Below are 16,237 nucleotides of genomic sequence, written 5' to 3'. Positions count from 1 at the left end.
TACTTTTTGTTGATCATATAAAATCACATAAATATCATATAAAATCTTAATTAAATACATTCAAGTTTGTGATTGTATGGTCACAAAATCTTTTTCACGGCACTGTACCATCATTTAAATGCTGCATCTGCTCTGCCTGGTGTAAAGTTGTAAGTTCCCCATACTGGGCTAAATTGTGACAGTGCTCGTGATTCTTTTAAATATTTTTTTAGCATCACCCCATATCTTGATCATGCGTGTGAGGAGGGTCAGTTGTTGAAAAATAATATGTCATAGTCCTCAGTTGTGAAGACCAATAATACAACATAAGTTTGGAGATTTCAGACGGCCATGATGAAATGGTAAGTACAGTAAAGACAAACGTAGTCCTCCTATTGTTCCAAATAAATTCCACAAACATTTTTGAGAATAATTTTTGAGAATAAATCTGAAGATGGTCGTATAGGGATATTTTGGAATAAGTAATTTTGGTAAGACATTACATTTGAGTATATTCAGTAGTCGAGTTGTAAAAAAAATTCAGGGGGGATGGTCAATTTTTTTCACCTTAAAAAAAAGGTGGTGGTGGTGGGGGGGTGTAATTCATGTAAATTCGTTATCAACAGAAAACACTGAAAATAAGACTTCTTAATCCTCTCAAATCATATCAAGCCAAGTTTATTTTATCATAACAATTATCTCTTTTTAAAGACAGTATTTTACAACACAAGAACATTGTCACTTGTTTTTGTTGCCTGATGAACAGTGTTGGTCAAGTTACTTCAAAAACGTAATACATTATGTAGTACTTGTTACTGTCATTTCAAAGTAATTTGTTACATTATAATATTACTTTCTCTGAATTGTAAGGCATTACACTACTACTGCATTACTTTTAAGTTACTTTCCCAAAAATAACTGGAAATATATATATGTGTGTATATATATATACTTATTGTAAATGTATCTTATTATGCTCCTAGGCTTAAGGCTAAGAACAGAAGAATGTAATAGGCGCAGTTTACAAAATAAAGAAAAGAAACTGCATTTAAATGAGAAGATGAGGTAGGAACATATGTGTATAAAAAACTTAAGGTCAATAACCGTCAAAAAAGCAACCCCTTGCAAGCTAACCTCCTGACTACCAGGAAAAAAAATATTATCCAATCACAATTTTTTTAAATTCCCCAATCTTTGTAAGGTAATTAGAATGCTGAGAAAAAATTAAATAAGTTTTTATTTTTAAGATTTCATATAACTGATGAAAGACATTTTCCTTAATGAGACAGAGAAAGGTACCAAAGCCCCACCCCTTTACATTTATTATCATTACAAAAGCTGTAAATGTCCTCTGTAGATAGGCAGTATTAGTCTTAAACCTGGGCTTTAACATCAACACATATGCACAAACCAAAAGCTTAATATAAACTGTGGACAGTGGTTGATTGATAACCTGCACCATTAGTTTACCAGAGAGAGAAACGTCAGCTAGTAAACTCCTACTGAACAATAACAAGAACAGTGAAAGTTAGGGCTGCTGCTAATGACTGGAATGTGTTGGTGCTGAGTGATAAAGTAAATAGATCGTTTGGCCACGCCCCTCAGGTGGTCGTCAACGAACTTTTTTTTCTCTCTCTCTCTCTCTGCGACTAAGACGAGACGAGCTCAAACTATATATCTGGTGATAAATATGTGCGCCTTTCTCTTAACGCCACTAAACTGTATTAGTTTGGGTAAGGGGCGTTTGCCCTGAATCTGTGTGAAATGAAGACATGTTGTCCTCTCGCTTTAAATTCGTAGTATTTTGACAGCGTGGGGCTGCAATAATCTAAGGAGTCTCTGACATTTGTGGGAAACAACTGATTTATTTATTGTTAACTCCATCAAAATAAAAGCATCGGATCTACTCTCTGCATGCAGAACAGGAGAAAGCGAACAGTTTTCTTGCCGGTGTCCGTGTCTATGCTGCTGGACTCTATTGTTTTAGTACTTTCTGTCCTCCGAGTCCGTACTCATGTTCACTTACTTTTTAAACTGTATGAGCAGGCATCAGTTTCTGCTGATGTGATAATCGTATGTCTGGCAACACTGGTCTTCCTCCTCCTCCTCCTCCTCCTACTACTACTACTTCTTCTTCTTCCCTTCTTTTTTTTTTGGTATAGTTTTGAGGGTAAAGAATAGCTCGGAAGAATACAGCATTTGGAGGCGCATCACCCTGCTATTCATACAGCTCCCATCACGGTAAGTAAGCTTAATATGAAGCTAAATAAATTTGCCTTTTTATTGGCACATATTTAAACAGCACAGTTTGTTCATGGTTTCACATCATCATGTTGCTTGCTTACAAGTTGCACTGCTTCTGAACGTCCGTGTTTATTGCACTTTAATTTCAGGTTTCAGAAAACCCATTTTTCTATTTGATCTAAAGACGGAATATAAAATGGGTGCCTAAATCAGTGTTTTTTTCATTGAAAAAAGTCACAAGGCACACCACCAACCGAAAATGTTAAAAAATTGAAACCCTGTAGCCTATTTTAACAATATAAAGTCATTCTTGTCAAAGTGTCTTGAACAGGAATCTAATAAACACAAAGAAAAAAGTCTTACACATATATATATGACAGACACTTGACAGTGCATATTATTTGCAGATAATAATTAATTCGTTTTAAAAAAAATAAAAATTTTTATAGACCAATTAGGTGAAATTGGATAATTTCCCACGGCACACCCGTTTTTTTTTTGTTTGTTTTTTTAACAGTCTGCGGGGGATGACAATGTTTGATGTGTATGGAATGTTTAATGATCGTGTCACTACATGTCAGGTGTTTCCGCATAGTCAAATGTATTACTTTAACAACGTCATGGAAATAACTGTAGTGATAATTGACTTTGAGGACTGTTACTAAAACATGGACGCTCCCAATAGTTTCTCCAGAAAACAAGACAATTACTCCCTGAATCAGAATAAAATATTAGGCATAAAAGCAGCCCTAGTCATAATGTTAACACTCATAGAAACGTAGTCTACATCAGTGGTTCTCAAATGGGGGTACGCGTACCCCTGGGGGTACGTGAAGGCACTCCAGGGGGTACTTGAGATTTTAAAATATACATATATAGTAGCATCCATGCAAAAATCCTTTAAAAATAATTATTTAATAAATATTTCAGGAAAATATAAGTTCATAAAATGAATTTTATATTTCAGTAGGCTATTCAATTTCATTATCCTAAAAACCCAGAGTCCCCCCCATACCAGGATGGTTCGACCCAACCTGTCACGTACCTGCCATCACCTGTCAATCACTGTCAAAACTCAAACGATGGAGTCGTGGTTGAAGCGTAGCGGCAATTCTTTTGAAAACACGGAGGGACAAGTGGCAAAGAAGGCCAAACCACAGCCGGCAAAATTCCGGCTGTATCTTGAAGAGTATGTTTTATTTGGATTTACGTCCACAAGTTGCAACCCACCCAGTGCACTGTGTTTTTTCTGTGGGGAGAAATTAGCTAACAGTTGCATGAAGCCAGCACATCTGCAGCGTCATCTTAATACAAAACATGGATGTCACGTCGGTAAGCCACCTGACTTTTTGACACTGAAAATGCTTTGTGCTGGTTAGGGGGTACTTTGCTGAAAGAATATTTCACAGGGGGTACATCACTGAAAAAAGGTTGAGAACCACTGGTCTACATAAATCCATACTGTAATTTTACCCACTGAGAAACATTAAACGCAAAGTGCAGTTTAATGCTGCACCGAACTGTATTTCACCAGTATTACTGTTAGTATTAGCTAACACGTTGCAGACAGTACAACACGCAACAGGTTACTTTAATTTTCACTTCATTACAATGACTTCAAGTGACTGCCAAGTTTGCTTTTAATAGGACTTTGTTGGCAGGTTGATGACAGTCTTTCCACATTTAGAAAACTGGTTCAGAATAACCGTCAAACCAAACCGGAAATTCATTGGACAACTGATTTGTGATGACTGGAAAAAAACAACAAAAAAACCTTTCTCTTAACGTTTTTGCATATACCTGGATGACCAGAGGCGCACCTTGTCAACAGGCAAGGCAGGCAACTGCTTGGAGCCCCGTGCCGCTAGGGGGCCCCCGATTGCCGGTGGGACGAACGAGAATTTCGTCCATAGGGATTGAATGATGGATTACGTGATTTTGCGTGCTCCTGTCCTGTTGTACAAACAATATATCTGTACATGTATGCTATCTGACTGTGTTTAAACGAGTTCAAAGAATCCACACATATAGCCTATATTTTTTTTAAAACGACAGACATGCGCGATATTCTTACCATGTTTTGCTTAATTTAGCAACAAAGCTAGAAGATAGTTGCTAACGTTCACTGGTCAAGACGGCTGAAGTGCACACACACAGTTCTAGTGATTATAAGAGAGGTTGTCTCATCGTAGTGAAGTGTCATTATACATACTTATGTAATCGATATGAATAGGATTGTCACAAACATCTTTTAATGAACACATCGATTCTCGGATGGCCAGCTACACCCGGTAGATAAATAGCAACAGGCGAATACGTATCAAGTGCCAACGTAGAAAGGGCCTAGCCTACTTAACACGAGTGCATATCAAAATTCTGATTGGATGGAATGTTGATTGACATTAGCTTTGCTCAGTCAAAATCCAGCCCAGGTGGATAACTTCCCCGTTTCGAAAATGAACGTAGCGAATGGGTGACGTTGTATCATTCAGTAACCTAAATTGGAAAATTAGCTGCAGGAAAATGAAGAGGAGATATCCATCTAGTGAAAAGAAGAAGAAAAAAAAAAAGAAGAAGAAGCAAAAAGAAAGAAAGACAGTGGTAAGTGAAGCAGATAATGATTTAGGCTACTTTAAATTTTGTACAAAGTTTATATTGGTTTTTTTTAAAGCAATTTACTGTATTTTATTATACAATTATTTTATTATTATTTTTATTTATTTATTCTTTACTTTTATTATTTTATATTTTCCAAAATAACAAGGTTGTTCACGTTTAGAACATTTGGAATTCATTTTTCGTTGGTGTCAGATTATTTATAGCCTAACATAATGGTGATGAACACTGGTTGGTAGGGCCCTCTAGGAATTTTTGCTTGGGGCCCCCACAGACTCTAGAATCGCCTCTGTGGATGACTGAGAACCTTCCCAGATAACTTTCTTCAATGGACACACACAGGCTCCCGTTGTCCAGCGGTCACTGGTCTTAGTTATCAAACTGAAATAATCTCACACTCTAGAAACAACAGAAAAAAGGATTCGAATCACCATCACGAAATTCTTAATTTAAGAAACAGATCAAATGTGTTGGGGCAAAGACTGAACCCAGAACACAACAAGCTGAGTTTTGGAATTCAACAGCTCTTCAAAGGGCATTGAGCTGGGTAGAGAATGCTTTTTATTTCCAGGGGGTTCGAAACTAACAGGCACAGGCAAGCAGGAGGTAGCCTCAAATCAAGATCAGAAGAACACAGTCTCGCGCCAAAAAACGAGGAAAACATGTTAAACTGGTGATGTGCCACATTGTTTTCCTTAGCTGCAAAACCTCTGCAAAAACTTGTATGTGCATTTCCCATTCCCGCAGACACTGAGGATGGCAGTCAACTGGGTAGGACTACTGTCCATAGGAGTGTTTTACGTAATCATACTGGGAACGGGCATCTGGGCATCCAAGAAGTCCAAGCATGAGGAGAAGAAAAGCCCTGGGAGCCGTAGTGAAGTGGCAATGGTTGGAGGACGGAACTTGAACATCTGGGTCAGCATATTTACTCTGACAGGTAATGAAAATGATGATAGCTACAGTGTCATTGATGGGGGCTCAGATGGTCATAATAGTAACCCATGTAGGGGCTCAACTTTGAAATCTGTGAATGTTTTTGAAATTTAATTATAGAAATGTACACACTGGTGAAGCTGACTTTGTTGACTTTCTCATTGACTGTATGTCCACTCTTGTTTTGCAGCCACGTGGGTTGGTGGAGCTTATATTTTGGGTACTGCTGAAGCCATCTATGATCCAACAAAGGGACTGGTCTGGGCCATTGGACCTCTCGCCTTCTCCTTGAACCTGATTGTAGGTGAGTGAGGTCAAATGCAACGAATGCCGTAGTCAGAATTTTTAAGTTATATACACTTAAATGGTTTAGATAATAACCATAGAAAAAAACTGTGGAGTCTACTAAAAAGTAGTACAGTCAGAACATAATATCATAAGTAAAATACACTTAAAATTATTGTTTTATTATAAATAATATTATATTTGGGATAAGAAAATTCCAATTTTAATTTATTAATGACCACACAATGCAGTTCATTTTATTTAATTCATTTGGACACACAACAAAGCAACACATATGTTTTAACAATGATGCTGTGTGAAATACCAGATGCAAATCCAAAATAACAGTAAGACCTTGTTTTCATAAAATTATCAAAATGGGTCTTTCCCAACAATTACAGCAGCATATTCTTTTTGCTGCAGATATTACCTTACAGTACCTTTCTGTGATGCAGCAAACAGAAAACGTGTATTGAATTATGAAACGATTTCTTTCCAAATACAATCACAGCACAGTTTTTGCACGTGTCCTCTGTAGAATTATTTCAGTAAAACGAACAACACTAGACACATCCAGCACAAGAAGTATCACATACAAAATAATATTTGCTCCACTGAGTGCAATGTATTTGCGTAACAATCCAGACATCCAATGGCTGTCGGCTCAGTCCTCTGCACACACTTAAATGTTGAACAAAGAAATATATCTTATATCAGTTTATTTGTTCATATAGGGAAGTACCACAAAGGTAAGGTGGGAGAATTCGTTTTTGTAAAATGTATGAACTAACCATCAATATCATTACAAGAAAAAACAAAAATATCTACCCACCGTTGTCTTACTCTTGAAGATTTCCATCAAGCTTGGACACAAACCATCAAGAACTGAAAAATATGAAATAAGCTCAGTGTTGCTTGTTGTTTTGAGAGCTCTGCAGATGAGCAAAGTATTCAGTTTCAGTGCAGGGTTCAAGAAATTCACATGACCAACAGCGAAACTTCATTTGAGAGCCGACAGTTTGCAGCTGATCCACACGTCTGGTGTGAAAGCGGGATAAATGGCTATGGAGTACATTGAGAGACTTGAATGTACACATGCATTCCTGATGCAAGCAAGGAAAGGGCTCACTTCTTTCATAAGTCCCATGTTTTAGCCTATAATGATTAAAAAGCTGTGCTCTCTTCTCACAGATGGCAGGGCAGTACTTGCATTTCCAAGGCATTTTAATATGGGTAAAAGAGTAGGGCAAATGGGCAAATGAGGCTAATTATTGGAATTTTACACTACTGTTGCAAAACTGTATGTAGAAAGCTCACAAGTAGAGAGAGCTACTCAAAAATGACAATGCTGCAGTTGTCCACCTCGAATTTACACACATTCAAATGTACACGTTTCAAACTAGATATGTTCCAGCAGTTTCTGGTACCCAAACTTGCTAGCATGCAAAGTGCAAAAATGGCGCAACTTTTTCTGTAACCACCACTGGATAAGCACAGGCTTGTCTTGAGTTTTGAGCCAATCACAACAGAGCAGCACTGTGGCCTGAGGTAAAACTTGAGTTTGTTAAACTTACAAAAATGAGTACACCCAATGACTGTCTCATACACTCTTCATATACGCATACTGTTGGAGTAAATGCCACTTTTGAAAATTAGTTTTATTGCATTACTCAAACTGTTAGAATACCATAGAATGAACTTTTGGGTTAACAGTGTACTGGAGGTCACATTTTTCACTTGGCTATCTGTGTGTCTCCCAGACATGGGCCCTGAAAGAACTCCAGAATACTACAGAACATATACCTGTACATGTACAGGTGAGGTATACAGACATATACTTTAAAGCAGTTTCTAAACCATGTGTGTATTGATTGTACGAAAATTTTCAACCTCATTACATGCTCTGACCCAAGGTTCCAAGTCTGCCCATTATGTTTTGGCTTAACCAGTGAAAATTGTGGATGTGCATTCGTAAAGCGATAATGAGTGTCTGAGAGTGCTTTGCTCAGGTTCACAGAGACAACACAATTGGTGCCATTCCAATGTGACCGTTCAAGCCAAATCTTTCTTATGACTTTCTCTGGACCACTTGTTCTCATAATCAAAGTCAGCTCCCAAGGAAACGCATTAAGGGTAGTGGTGACACAACTTTGCTTTGTTATGCACTCGTGGCTGTTAGGATCTTCTTTGTTTCTGTGACTTCCACTAAGTCACACTCAATAATACTCTTGTAGGCAAAAAATAGTTCGGATATGTCAATCCATTTAATAACTTGCAAAACAAAAGCATAAAGCGGTCAAACAAAGAACTCAACATCTCCCGCCAGCCTGCGGTCAAAAACAAAAGACTTCCTGTGCCACACCTGAATCAATTAGTGGGCACCTTAAATATCCTTCCACTACCCCCCACAGCGCCACTCAGGTGGATAGTGAAAATGGCTCCTCCAGGTAGGTCTGGCACCGACATGGTACCAACATTTGTGTATTGTGCACTTTTGCTTTGTGTACCATGGCATTGTTAATAGAAGTGAGAGCCGCATCTGGAAATTTCCATTGGTAGACGTTCAACAAATCCCCATATGTTTAAATGACAGAAAATGTCTTCAGTTCTTGTAACAATGATAGCTTGTATATAACAATAAAATGCCTAATTCACACAACGCCTCTCTCCAAATACGATTTAAGGGACAGTAGGGGGACAACTGTTGCTTTTGAAGACCCCTTAATTTAATCATGACATTTCAATGCAGCCATGTGTCTGTTGCTCCAACACTTTTCATGTAATGTGAATTCACTTATGAGAGGTGTAGGTATCCCAACTGGGTCTTTGTCAAAGGCTCAAAAAGATATCCCAGAAAGGACAGGGAGGAGAACAATAAAAGGAGGACATTGTCACCCTCCACATGGCTGGCATATTGGAAAAACTGCTGAATTTTGAGGAAACACCGTATTCCACCTACACCTGAAGGACAAAAGACACTCACTTTGAAGACAACAACGTCCAAATCTTAGCCAGAGAAGGTTTGAAAGAGGCGTAAAGGAAGTCATATATGTTAAATTGGAAAAACCTTCTCTAAACAGAGGAGGTGGACTGAGGTATAATCTGCCATCAATTTACAATACAGTCCTAACTTCTGTCCCCAAGAAGTTTCAACCCCATTCACACCTTGAGACTGGAGCCTCTGGCTGATAATGGGTTGTTAGAGCAACAATCATAGGGAAGGAAGACAGGGACAAACAGTCCCCACTCAACAACAGGAAAGTCTCTAGTCATTAATGGAGACTAGTCGTGCCAGTTCCTGGTCGTCAACAGAAACCCACAGATGTTCCTATTTAAACCTATTTAAAAGTCCATTTGTCTTTCTTAAATGTTTTTGGACTTACCATGACCTGGTTGACTGAGAACCTTCACAGGCATATCTGTACAGGCCATTATCTGCATTCAAGTTTCAAGAAATCTTCCTCTCTGGCCCACTATATCCATCTCTGACTCTTGAGCATCTCTGTGTTCTTTTAAGAAAAGCTCCAGCTTTTCAGCAGCTGAAACTGATGCTCCATCCTCATGGTTGTATGTTAGTGGAGCCGTGATGTCATCTGAGTTTCAATACAGTCCTTCAGCCCTTTCCTGAGTGCGGGTGGGACAGGTAGTCTCGCTCACTGTGCCAGTCTTCTGGGTGTAGCTGAGCCCAGATCAAGATCTAGTTTAAGTCCCTGAGATGGAAAAGAGGTTAAAGCTTCTCTCCCTGCCTGTAGTTTTCTGTCCCTGATCTTTGCAGCCAGTCAGACAAAGCTTCTCATTTTGCTTTAATTCTACAGCAGATATCAAAAAGAATGCCCTGCTGACACGTCTGTCACAGCACAGCTATGTGCGAGAATCCGTTGCCAATCAAATACTGACCAGCTATTTGTCTGGCTCCCAGACGCAGGCCCTGAAAGAACACTGCAGAACATATGGCATATACCTCAATAGACTTATAGGTCCAAGCTGATTCTAAACTATGTGTGTTGATTGTGTGAAAACTTTCCGTTACAACCAGTAAATTCAATAAAATATCAAATGCTAGGTTCTATTTATTTTATCAATATTATTCATGGGAGATTTGTGTCTTTGTGGTTATAATGTATTTATCACTATTCTGGTCAATTTCTAATCTAATGAAATACAGTATATGAACAGTTTGCTATGTTTGTTAGTAATGTTTGGTTGGTGGGGTGTACTGTTTTCTTTTGTCTGACTGCAGGTGGACTGTTCTTTGTCAAACCTATTCGGTCAAAGAAATATGTCACCCTCATTGACCCATTTCAAGAGAAATATGGCAACGCTGTCGGAGCTATTCTCTTCATTCCTGCTCTCCTTGGAGACATCTTGTGGATAACATGCGTTTTTTCTGCGTTGGGTAAGTTTGTCATTACCTGAATACAATGACACCGGTATTTTAACATTGCTGGTTGAGCTACTCTTATTATCTATGTGTTAGCCAGCAGGGAACTAAAACAACCATTTTATAATTACAGTGAAAGTAACACCATAGCAGCTTTGTGAAACTTATTAATGTATGTCTTACAGGTGGGACAGTAAGCGTGGTCATGGATATCTCCTCCGCACTGGCTGTGGCTATCTCTGCAGCTGTGGCAATTGTTTACACATTAATGGGAGGATTATACTCTGTGGCCTATACTGATGTCATCCAACTATGCTTCATCATGCTTGGCTTAGTAGGGAGATTTTTTATAAAGCTTTCTCACATTTTTAGTGTGAAGCTCTTTTGCTTCATAAGAGAACACAAAAAATGTAGTTACCTTTGTTTTAGCATCGACTTTTGGATATACATGACTTGGATGACAGAACCATCACATATTTTTGGTATATATGGTATATGTATGTTTGGTCTGTTCTGTTGGATAGTGTGCCATGGTCATTCAGTATTGATTTTGATTACTTCTTGACATTTCATATAGTGTGTAGGTGTAGCGGCCACGACACACCAAGTGATTTGCTGGTGGTTGTTGATTCTAGTCCTTTGATGTTGGTTTGGTGTGTTCATACCCTAAAGTCTTAAACTATTAGATAGAATTAAATGCAATTTGGTAAAAGTAAAATCAAAATGAATTTAAAAGACTTTGTTGATCCCTTCCAGTGAAATTTTGAATTACTACGATGTTTTACGCAGCACTGTTTAGTAGTTTCCTCTTTATTTCAGTGGCTCTGCGTGTCTTTTATCCTGACAAGCCCCTACTCTGCTAACTTCACCGTTGCTGCAGTAACCAAGCTGCACCAGGAGCCATGGATCGGCAGACTGGAACTAAAAGATGCAGGACGCTGGGTAGACGAGTTACTGCTATTGGTAAGGGCCATCAATGGCCCCCATCACATCACAGTGCATCCGCAAAGTATTCACAGTGCTTCACTTTTTCCACATTTTGTTATGTTACAGCCTTATCCCATAATGGATTAAAGGGGAACTACCGTTTTTTACAACATGGACCTTATTGCTGGCATAAAATATGATCGTTTACTCACCCATATAACTTTGGTGTCATTTGTAGTCATTCGGGAGATATTTAGATCTGCGTATATTTATATAGTGGGAGTGACTGGGGCACCGAAACGCAGCCTCTAAATAACACATTATCTGCCACAAAACTCGTTCATTTCACCAATATTTGGTTATGATACGCTAGTGCAATTCCCAGATGAGTCCAGAGTTACCTGTTATCTATTCGCGGACGTGCAGCGGTTTGTTGTTCTCTGTTCCTCTCTCTGCCTCCGCATCCTCCTTTCAATGAGCTACTCATCCGTATACTTTGGCTCAAAACGTTAAGGACATCCATCATAAACAATGTCATCGTCCACAACCTCAGAATCGGAAAAATATTCAGCCATATTGAATAAAACTAGCAGTAGCAAATTACAGGTAAACAAGCCGTGTGTGGTGTGCGGTGCACAGTTGAAATGTACGAGTTTCGCGGCAGACAATGCATTATTTAGAGGCTGCATTTCGGTGCCCCAGTCACTCCCACTATATGGATATATATGCATCCTGCATATGCATCCTGTTTCCACTGACCATCCTTGTGATGTTTCTACAGCTTAAGTGGAGTAGATTCAGTTGATTGGACGTGATTCGGAAAGGCACACACCTGTGGCACAAGCCAAGCATGGAGTCAAAGGAACTGTCAGTCTCGGAGGTCTTTTGAGGTACAAATCTGGGTTCCGAGAGGTGACCAACTGTCTAAACTGAGTGATTGGGGGAGATGGGCCCTTAGTCAGGGAAGTGACCAAGAACCCGATGGTCACTCTGTCAGAGCTCCAGCATCCCTCTGTGGAGAGAGGAAAATCTTCCAGAAGGACAACCATCTCTGCAGCAATCCAGCAATCAGGCCTGTATGGTAGAGTGGCCAGACGGAAGCCACTCCTCGGTAAAAGGGACATGGCAGCTCGTCTGGAGTATGTCAAAAGGCACCTCTCGGACCATGAACTCTTTGGCATGAATACCAGATGTCATGTTTGGAGAAAACCAGGCACCGCTCATCACCAGGCCAATATCACCCCTACAGTTAAGCATGGTGGTGGAAGCATCATGCTGTAATGTAGAGACATTCTGGATGAAAACCTGCTCCAGAGCACTGTGAGCTTGTGACCTTGACCTCAGACTAGGGTGAAGGTTCATCTTTCAGCAGGACAGCGACCCTAAGCACACAGCCAAGATATCAAAGGAGTGGCTTCAGGACAACTCTGTGAATGTCCTTGAGTGGCCCAGCCAGAGCCCAGACTTGAATGCGATTGAACATCTCTGGAGAGATCTGAAAATGGCTGTGCACCGACGCTTCCCATCCAACCTGAAGGAGCTTGAGAGGTGCTGCAAAGAAGAATGGGCAAAACTGCCCAAAGATAGTTGTGCCAAGCTTGAGGCATCATATTCAAAAAGACTTGAGGCTGTAATTGCTGCCAAAGGTGCATCAAAAAAATATTGAGCAAAGGTCATGAATAATTTAATGCATTTTGAAATAAGGCTGTAACATAACAAAATGTGGAAAAAGTGAATCGCTGTAAATACTTTCCGGATGCACTGTATCTTACATAGGCAACTCCACAACACTCTACTCGTCAGTAGAAAATACATCATTCTTAAGAAAGAAAATTTGCATTTCATGGGAAACCATTTCCTGAACATATTGCACTCCTTAAAACACAATCATTGTCTCTGCTTTTAATCCTCTCCAAGGTCATTGGAGGGCTGTGCTACCAAGCGTTCTACCAGAGGGTCTTGTCCACAGCCACTGATGCTCAAGCTAAGATCACTTGTTATGCTGGAGCAATATTATGTCCAATCCTCGGCATCCCATCACTCATCATTGGAGCAGTGGCAGCATCTACCAGTACCTAGTCCTAACTATCTAAACATTGTTGTACTTACTGTCTTAGTCAGTCATGAAACAGGTTTTTATTCCAATAATTATGACTAGAAGGAGCAGTTATCACACAAACACATAAACTTAAGCTGAAATCATTAACCACTCCCCAGATTTCATGTTATCAAACTATAGTTTTGGTGGGTTGGTTAGGGCATCTACTTTTATTGTTCACAGACACTCTGTTGACTGTCCCTTTAAACAGACTCTTTTACACGAGTTCTGTTTTCAGAGGCGATAGTCCAACATTGCTGCAACTTATTGTAAGAAGTTTGTAAAAGGCTACCCAAAATATCTGAGCCAAGTTTAACAGTTTAAAAACAAAGTGTACAGAGCCACTTAAAACTCTCTGTCCCCCTCAGAATTTCGGCATAAAAACAACTCACATAAGTCCTTTCAGTAGACACAGAGAACCCAACCACACAAATAAAATAGAAATAATATGTTTTGGTATTTGTTTATTCAGGAAAATTACCCAATATTACCTATCTGTGAGGTGTGATGATTTTGGGACTCAGGTGTTAATCCAATAGAAATGTTGTGGAAGGACCTGAAACAAAAAGTGAACATGTTAGGATACTGTTTATTGTAATTCCATTTCCTTTATGTCTGTCAGATTGGAACGAGACCACCTTTGGTTCACCCAGCCCGTACGAACAGGGAAAAGCTGGTATGATCTTGCCAATTGCCCTTCAGTGTCTTTGCCCATTCTTCGTCTCACTGATCGGTATTGGAACACTCGCTGCAGCTGTGATGTCTTCAGTCGACTCTGCACTCCTGTCTGCTGCCTCCCAACTGGCCCGAAATATCTTCAAGAATATCATTTGGAAACAGGTGAGTAACACTTTGGTTTTGGTCTGCAGCACACAAGCAAGCAGCAAATGAATATGTCTCAAGAATGATCCACTTTGGTTTAACAAACCTGATTGCTCATAAAAGGATTTCTTCTATTCCAGGCATCAGAAAAAACTATTCTTGTGGTGGTTAAGGTGTCAGTCGTCCTGTGTGGAGTGACAGGAGCAGGCCTGGCCATGATATCATCTTCCGTTCACCTGTTCCTCATGGTCAGTGGAGATGTTGTGTATTCAATGCTGACTCCCCAGGTGATGTGCATCTTTTTCTTGCCCCAGTTGGTGAACGTGTACGGGGCCTGTGCTGGCTTTGTGTTCGCGATTCTGTTGAGAGTTCTGGTTGGGGAACCTGAAATGGGCCTCCCTGATGTTCTTCCCCTGCCGTGGGATGAGATGAAGGAGGATGGTTCCAAACACCGCTTGTTCCCTTTTCGCACTACAATTATGCTCCTCACCACCGCAACTATTATACTAGTATCACAGCTGGCTAAGTGGATATCTGAGAAGAGGCTGCTGAAAAGTACAAGTGATGCTGATTTGAAGAGCAACACACATTACATGGCACCAATCCAGAGAAATGTGGAAGAAAGTGAAAAACTGAATGAAGAATAATAATAGAAACAATAAATGTAATATTTGATTTTTAATGCAGGATTTGGTCATATGGGTCAAATGTGCTCCTATTTCTTAGGGGATCAATGATATGTCTAAGGGTTCTCTTGGTCCTGACCAAAACACAAAATGGTACATTTGGTCCAGACCAACACATTAGCTCAACTTTCGGATGGCAGCATTTACACTTACAGTTGTACCAGAGTTCCTTTTAAACTGAATCATGTGTGAACACATCCTAAGAGTGAGTTGTATTTATCGTTCCTTTAGCGACAAAACATAAAACTGGTTGAGATGAGGATTTTACTTTAGTGATGGTTTGAGTATTACATTTTATTTTTGTATGTCTTATGTGTTTTAAGGGCACAGCTCAGCATGTATGTTGGGACATTGCTTTGGACGGTTATGGTTAGATGGGACTATTTAAGAAGGCTTAAATTAATTGAGTTTCTGTTTTTAACTGCCATGTAAATGTACACACACACGTATACTGTCTGCATGTTCAGGTTGAACCTCCTAGAAACACAGCAGCCAATGACCAGTGCTGGTCAAGGGGTCCCTTTTGGTCAAATGTCTTTTTTCTAGTTGTCTTTTTTGTCCTGAAAGTCATAAATAAAACAATTTATTTGGTTTAAAGGAATTTGTCCTTTACTAGATTAATATACTAACACAATACAAACACACTTCAGTTCACCCTCGCCCGCCTCTAAAAAAATCGCACTCCAAGCCAAGCCCTGTTAGATAACTGTTTTCTCTTCAAAGTCGCTGACACACAGTGCCTTGAAAAAGTATTCATACCCCTTGAACTTTTTCACATTTTGCCACCTTACAAACACAAACTTAAATGTTTTTTTACTGCGATTTTATGTGATCGATCAACACAAAGTAGCATATAATTGTGAAGTGGAACGGAAATTATACAAAATCAAATCAAAATTTTAAGCAAATAAAAATCTGAAAAGTGTGGTGTGCATTTGTATTCAGCCCCCCCTGCATCAATACTTTGTAGAGCCACCTTTCGCTGCAATTACAGCTGCAAGTCTTCTGGGGTATGTCTCTACCAGCTTTGCACACCTGGACCCTGAAAATTTTGCCCATTCTTCTTTGCAAAATAGCTCAAGCTCAGCCAGATTGGATGGAGAGTAGAGCCCGACCGATATATCGGCCGGCCGATATTATCGGCCGATATTAGGCATTTTCAAAACAATCGGTATCGGCATTTATAATGACCGATAAATGAATATTTCAAAAATAAAATAAAAACGAAACACCCGTCAATCATGTCATGAGTGTTGGCGTTGT

The 16,237-nt window shown here is 39.5% G+C and overlaps 1 protein-coding gene across 4 annotated transcripts in view; it reads left to right on the top strand.

Annotated features, from left to right (window-relative positions):
- The first annotated feature begins 1,667 nt into the window (after nt 1-1,667).
- LOC311508698 (high affinity choline transporter 1-like) overlaps nt 1,668-16,237 on the top strand; it is a 39,456-nt gene continuing 24,886 nt past the window's right edge. Inside the window, exons 1-10 of one of the 4 annotated variants that reach the window (XM_084573614.1) lie at nt 1,668-2,220; nt 5,587-5,779; nt 5,966-6,079; nt 7,821-7,877; nt 10,301-10,456; nt 10,627-10,775; nt 11,261-11,404; nt 13,286-13,439; nt 14,089-14,306; nt 14,429-14,536. In XM_084573614.1, the coding sequence (XP_084429740.1) occupies nt 5,596-5,779; nt 5,966-6,079; nt 7,821-7,877; nt 10,301-10,456; nt 10,627-10,775; nt 11,261-11,404; nt 13,286-13,439; nt 14,089-14,306; nt 14,429-14,536 (1,284 nt within the window). In that variant the 5' untranslated portion in view covers nt 1,668-2,220; nt 5,587-5,595. Of the gene's footprint in view, nt 2,221-2,750; nt 4,825-5,586; nt 5,780-5,965; nt 6,080-7,820; nt 7,878-10,300; nt 10,457-10,626; nt 10,776-11,260; nt 11,405-13,285; nt 13,440-14,088; nt 14,307-14,428; nt 14,537-16,237 lie in introns of those variants that run through there. The other 3 variants (XM_084573612.1, XM_084573613.1, XM_084573615.1) reach the window with 3 other exon arrangements.

Source organism: Chelon labrosus (genome assembly GCF_963514085.1).
Source record: "Chelon labrosus genome assembly, chromosome: 23".
NCBI lineage: Eukaryota > Metazoa > Chordata > Actinopteri > Mugiliformes > Mugilidae > Chelon > Chelon labrosus.
Note: the sequence above shows the minus strand (reverse complement) of the source record. Positions and strands in the feature narration are given on the sequence as shown.